Raw genomic sequence first — 6,000 nt, 5'->3', positions numbered from 1 at the left:
AGAACTGGAGAACTCAAAGCTTTTCTGGGTGTTTCATGGAGGGGGAGATTAACTCTTGTCCCATATTGGTTTGGATTTTGGGACCTATCATACACAAACCAAGACGATAGGAAAAGATTGATTACTGGAACACAGGAAACTTCAGGACAGGTGCGAGGAGATGTGAGTGGCAAGGATGAAGGGGTATGTGGCTTTGGCTGTTACTGTGGTGATGGGGCCAGAGTGAGGTTTCCACAGAGCAGGCTGGGGGTCGTATGTTCTGCGCTGCCCACCAGCACCGAGGGAGGAGATATGTGATTTCTAACCAGCTTGCCTTGTTGTGGCGCCAAAGGGGTTGGAAAGCTATCACTGGCCAGTCATCCAAAAAGTAGTCTTCCTTTTTATTCTGTCACGCTTGGGCTTCTCTGCTTTGGCTCAGAAGTTACACCTGTCACCTCACTGGCTAGAAATAGTTACACAGCCCAAGCTACCTGTACAAAAGCAATCCTTCTGGTGCCAAGGATGAAGAAAATGAAAAGGGGCTTGAATTCATAGCATTGTCCCTTACCTTGTATTGGGGGAAAAGAAGAAGGAAACTATTGGGGGTGGGGGTTAGAGACCTCACCTTAGAAATAAGGCTTCTGAGAGAAAGGATGAGAGCCCATGTCTGGGCAGAGAAAAGGCTGATCAGACGGGAGGAAAAAGCTGTGTTATGTGAAAGATCCCAGCCGCCTTCATGATTAAGAGCCTGCCCTCTGGAGCAAGACAGCCTGGGTTCAAATCCCAGCCCCATCCTTTACTCTGAACTCCTGAGAAGGGTACCCTATTTATAAAATATGTTTATTTATTTATTTTTTTAGTGATCTTTACACCCAACATGGGGCTCGATCTCATGACCCTGAGATGAAGAGTCACATGGTCTTCTGACTGAGACAGCCAGGCGCCCCCCCTTCCTAAAATAGGGGTAATTATAGTACCTACTCTAAACTTGTAACAATAAAATGAGTTAATATAGATAAGAAAGCACTTTGCATAGTGTGTGGAACATAAGTGCTCAAGAAATCCTAACTGTTAGTTATTGTTAGGTGACCCCTGGAACTTTTGTGGCTACTGAGAAGGAATCCAGCCTCAGGGGCATGGAGCACCTGGATTCAGCCAGACCTGAAGCCCGCCTGCCACTGAACTTCCAGTTCTAACCATGCATGAATTTCCTGATCATCTATACCAGTTTGGGTTGTTTTGGGTACTTGCAGCAGAAAGACTCCTCATTGAAACCCTCATGGGGTGACCTTGAGAGTCATGTAGCTCTCAGCCTCAGTTTTTTTATCCACAAAATGGAACTGATAATATCTGAGAGAGTGGAGAGAGACCTCAGTGCACCAGGTCTTTCCCCCCACTGGCAGGAACATTCTGGCATTTACATTATACATTCTCATCAACATTCTTTCAATGATCTCCATCCTGGTGCTCCCCTTGGAAAACATTTCAAAATTCCCTTCCAGTCCTTCCTACCTCATACTCATCCATGAGCACCCCAACATATGCTCTCCAGCCATATTCCTCAACCCTGCCCTTCCTGTAAAGCCCTCCACACTCTTCCAGGACCCTGCCTCTTCACTCACCTTCCCCTACCCTGTTCCTTTACTGCAGTTCGGCCTGAGACCACCACAGACAGGGCCGAACTTTCCCGCCCCTGGACTGGAATAATACCTAGCAGGTTCCCTCTCCCAGGAAGTACAGACAGAAGCCAGGGTCAGGAAGTGAGTTTAATGTCTCAGGAGCTGGATCGTGAGCAATATGGGGGCTCTTCAGGCCTCTGGCCCCAGGGCAGGGGGTGGTCAGCAATCAGCCTATGTCCTCCTCTAAATCAAATGGCACCGGCGGGAACAGAATGGGTCCCTGGTTATGCAACTCAAGCCGCTTTGGCAGGGGCATATGATGTTGATAGCTCCCTTGGTCTGTGGGAAATGCGAACAAGAGTTGGGGGTCACTGAGGTGCAGGGAAGAAGGAGTCTTTAACATCTCGGGGAGGAGGAACACAAGCATGAGTAAAGGGGTGTCAGCTCTGCCGAGGATAGCTTTATGACTTTAGGCAAGTTAATAAGCTTCTTGGTCTCAGTTTCCTCATCTGTCAAATGGGGATAGTAATAGTAACTTGCCCCACAGGGTGATCATGAGGACTGGATAAAATAGAGCAAGGGCCATAATGAAAAGACCCTCTGACCACCCCAGCTGTAGAGTCAGGGGACTGGCTGCCTCCCTAGGGCACTGGCAGCTTCCCAGACAGGGACATGGAGGCCAAGCCCATTCTTCTAGAAAGGCGTGGGCCCAGGGCCAGGTAAGAAATGACGAGTAGTAACAACATGTACGCTGTGTTCCGCATTTCTGCCGGCTCATACCCAAGCTCCAGTGAGCTTGTTACCAAGACAACCCAGTGAAGTTGTGGCTTTAGCCCGATTTTACAGATGAGAAAACTGGGGCTCAGAGAGCAGAAGTGACCTGGTTGAGGTCACAAAGACAGGAAGTGGAAAAGCTCAGGTCCAGGGCTCCTGGGTGGCTCAGATGGTTAACCATCCGCCTTTGGCTCAGATCATGATCCCAGTGTGCTGGATAGAGCCCTGCATCAGGCTCCCTCCTCAGCAGGAAGCTTGCTTCTCCCTCTGCCTCTGCCGCTCCCCCTGTTTATGTGCTGTCTCTCTCTCTCTCTCTCTGTCAAATAAAGAACTAAACTCTTAAACAAAGAAACAAACTCAGGTCCCACTCCCAAGCTGTGGTTCAGTCCCCACAGTGCCATGCTCCTCTCAAAAAATTAGGGAAGTAGGGGGATACCCGGGTGGCTCAGTCAGTTAAGCATCTGCCTTTGGCTCAGGTCATGAACCTAGGGTCCCAGGATCAAGTTCCGCATCAGGCTCCTTTCTCATCGGGGAGCCTGCTTCTCTCTCTGCCTCTGCCTGCCACTCTGCCTGCTTGTGCGCTCTCTCTTTCTGACAAATAAATAAATAAAATCTTTTTTTAAAAAATTATGGAGGTGGGGGATGGGTAGGGAAGAGTCTCTTCCCATCGACTTTGTCTCAGTGAGTCAGGGGAGAGATGTTCATTCAACGAACATTCGTTGAACCCCTAATATGTGCAGGTATTAAGTTGGGAGGGAGGGGGTTCAGAGGTGAACCTGCTGTAAGCCCACCCCAGAAGGGCTCCTGCCAGCGGTGGAGGCGGAGGGAAAACAAGGCAAATTGGCTGGAGCCACACGGCACTGAGGGTATGAGCTCCATACCCTCCCATGAGGAGCTCCCCTTGGAGCTCCTATGAGCTCCAAGGAGGGAAGTCTTCCCCGAGGAGGTGACTGGAGTTGTCCTGCAGGACGAGTAGGAGCTTGCCGGGAGGAGGAAGGGGTGAGGGCACCCCAAGCAGAGGGTGGGAAAGCAGGGACAGCCACATGGGCTTTTGTAGCCTCCCCCACCCCTCAAGGCAGAGTCAGCTGCACCAGCCCGGAGCGTCACCTGGAACAAGCACAACATGGCCATTCTGGCCCTGGGGGCACAGAAGGCTCCAGCACGGTCCAGGTCCATCAGGCAGCAGTCACTGGCACACTCAGAGTGGTGGGAGCACTCAGCCCCATTCACCTGTGGGGACAACTGTCACCAGCTCTCTGGCGGTATGCCAAGGAGTGGGAGGGATGGGGGGCATCGTCAAGGCCCCAGGGGTCCAGAAAGAGAAGCCATGAGGTGGTGACCACCAGGTGCCACCCCCGGCCCCGCACCCGCCCCAGCAGTGCTCAGAGAAGCAGAAGAACAGGAGGTTAGTACTTCCCTCTCTGCCTCCTTTCCTGGGCCTCCATCTCCCTGGTGCTAGGGGAGCAAATACTCCCAGATGACACCTTGGTTTGGGGGGTGGGAGTTGCGTGGAAAGAAAGGGACGGGGAGAAAGAAAGGGAGGGGGAGAAAGACAGGGAAGGGAAGGAACAGTGACTGTGCTCAGGAGAGGGAGAAAAGAGAGTGCGGGCAGGTTGATAAGGTGTGGCTGGGGGACCAGGTCTGAGATGGTGGGGGTGGGCACTGGCTCAGGGGAGGTGCTGGTCGTAAGACCACTTTCTTTCACCTCCAGGCCCACCGGGGAGGTGAAGCAGAGCTTTGAAGCTCTTTGGGGGTGGGGAGGGACACATTAAGCTTCCAGCCCCAGGAACAAGTCCCCATTTTGGGGTGGTACCCACACCCACCCCCTACTTCACTCTTCAAACCCGACTGGGGCCTCCTGGCTGGTCTGTGATGCCAGACACACCCCCCACCCCCACACCCACTATAGTAGAAAGTTCAAAATGCTCTTTTGGCTCACCTTCATGAACCTCTTTTTAAAGAGCCGGAAATCGCCCCAGCAAGGGAGCACGACCCCCACAAGGAGCATGAAGGCTGTGGCCATGGGCCTGGGTGCCACGGTTCGAGGCTCTGCTGGGGCTGGAGGGGCCGCAGGGATAAACCCTTTGCCTGGCATGTGACCTGGTGCCCCAGGGGCCCGCCCTGGGCTGGAGGTGGAGGGTGAAGAATTTAATGGTCACAGGCTGCTCAGGAGCAGAGGCAGACAGAAGCCATTTCCGGCACCACCGAGGACTCCCCCCGGGCCCTGGGAAGCTAATGGAATAAGGAAAAGAGTTCCCGTGACACCCTGAGTCAAGCCTTGGACAGACTGGAGTGCACATTTTAGGGGCCCTAGGAGCCTCCCTAAGCATGACTTCCAAATTGAAAAAAAAAAAACACCTGCGAAAGAAAATTTTCTTTGAAAAATGATGCAAAGTTGATATACCGAAATGAAACGAGCTTCCTTCCTAATAGTCTGACTCTCTCTTTCTCTTTGTCCTTGGTGCTCCCAGCGGCCAACCACCCTGTATCTTTTGGAGAAGCCAGCGCCAACTTCTGGAGCTTTTCACTGGACCTCTCGAGGTCCAGTCTTGCTGTCGGTAAGAAACAGGAAGTAAGACAAGATGGCCTCCAAGACCTAGGATGTGTCTGGTCTGGGTTAGATGATTAATTGTCTAAGATTTTGTTTCTGAATTGTATGAAAAGTCAGGGTGTGGGGACAAAAGGGAGGGGAGGAGAGAGGAAGACTCAGAAGGAAAGGGGGTTTAAGGGATAGCAGCATATAGTGATCAGTGGAATTTCAGGACAGGCACCTTCCTCAGGACATCCCTCTTCATGAAACCCCCACCTCACCTCACACTTGCCTGCTTCTGCTTTTAAAAATCTGCTTTTGGGACACCTGGGTGGCTCAGTGGGTTAGGCGTCCCACTCTTGAGTTTGGCTCAGGTCATGATCTCAGGGTCATGAGATCGAGCCCTGTGTAGGACTCTGCACTCCATGGGGAGTCTGCTTGAGATTCTCTCTCTTCCTCTCTCTCTACCCCTCCCCCTGCCTGCTTTCTCTCTTTCTCCCTCTCTCTAAAATCAATCAATCAATCAATCCATCTTGAAAAAAATTTGCTTTTAAGAAGAGATGTGAGAAGGCCTGGCTCAGTAGGGGGAGCTACAGACCCACTTATGCCCCTCCCAAATTCATACGTTGAAGCCCTGCCCCCACAATGTGTTGATATATGAAATGGGGACTTGGGGAAGTGATTAGGTTTAGATGAGGTCATGAGGGTTCCCCCCTAAGAGTTTTAGTGCCCTCATAGGAAGAGACACCAGAAGAGACACCAGACACCTGACTGGTTCACTTGATAGAGCATCTCTACTCTTTATCCGGGATCATGAGTTCAAGCCCCACATTGGTTGTAGAAATTACTTAAAAAAAAGACACCAGAGAGCTTGATGTCTCTTTCTGTCTGCTATATGAAGACACAGCACAAAATGCAGCCATCTGCAAACCAAGAAGAGGGCTCTCACCAGAACCTGACCATGCTGACACCCTGATTTTGGGGTTCCAGTTTTCAGAACTGTGGGAAATAAGCTCCCTCATCTGTGATATTTTGTTATGTTAGCTGGGCTGACTAAAATAGGGGCCTTAAGGCTTTTGTCAGACAATAAGAGCCTCC

General features: G+C 51.3%; 1 protein-coding gene across 1 annotated transcript; it reads right to left on the bottom strand.

Annotated features, from left to right (window-relative positions):
• Positions 1 to 1,841: 1,841 nt before the first annotated feature.
• Positions 1,842 to 4,467, bottom strand: CLPSL2 (colipase like 2). The gene is made up of 3 exons (XM_032864577.1): positions 4,312 to 4,467; positions 3,480 to 3,602; positions 1,842 to 1,937 (listed from the first exon to the last, which is right to left on the bottom strand). Exons 1-3 carry the CDS (start codon positions 4,465 to 4,467, stop codon positions 1,842 to 1,844), a joined length of 375 nt encoding a protein of 124 aa, XP_032720468.1.
• Positions 4,468 to 6,000: the final 1,533 nt, after the last annotated feature.

The sequence above is a fragment of the Lontra canadensis genome, unplaced genomic scaffold, assembly GCF_010015895.1.
Source record: "Lontra canadensis isolate GAN:19392208 unplaced genomic scaffold, GSC_riverotter_1.0 scaffold27, whole genome shotgun sequence".
NCBI classification, from domain to species: domain Eukaryota; kingdom Metazoa; phylum Chordata; class Mammalia; order Carnivora; family Mustelidae; genus Lontra; species Lontra canadensis.
This window is presented reverse-complemented; position numbering and strand designations above follow the sequence as displayed.

Bases quoted from the DNA above. Each gene is read 5' to 3' on its own strand.
- CLPSL2 (XM_032864577.1), bottom strand. From the start codon at position 4,467: ATGCCAGGCAAAGGGTTTATCCCTGCGGCCCCTCCAGCCCCAGCAGAG. The intron at 3,603-4,311 runs GTGAGCCAAAAG...TTGTCCCCACAG, and splicing joins TTAAAAAGAGGTTCATGAAG to GTGAATGGGGCTGAGTGCTC. The intron at 1,938-3,479 runs GTGACGCTCCGG...CATTTCCCACAG, and splicing joins CCATGTTGTGCTTGTTCCAG to ACCAAGGGAGCTATCAACAT.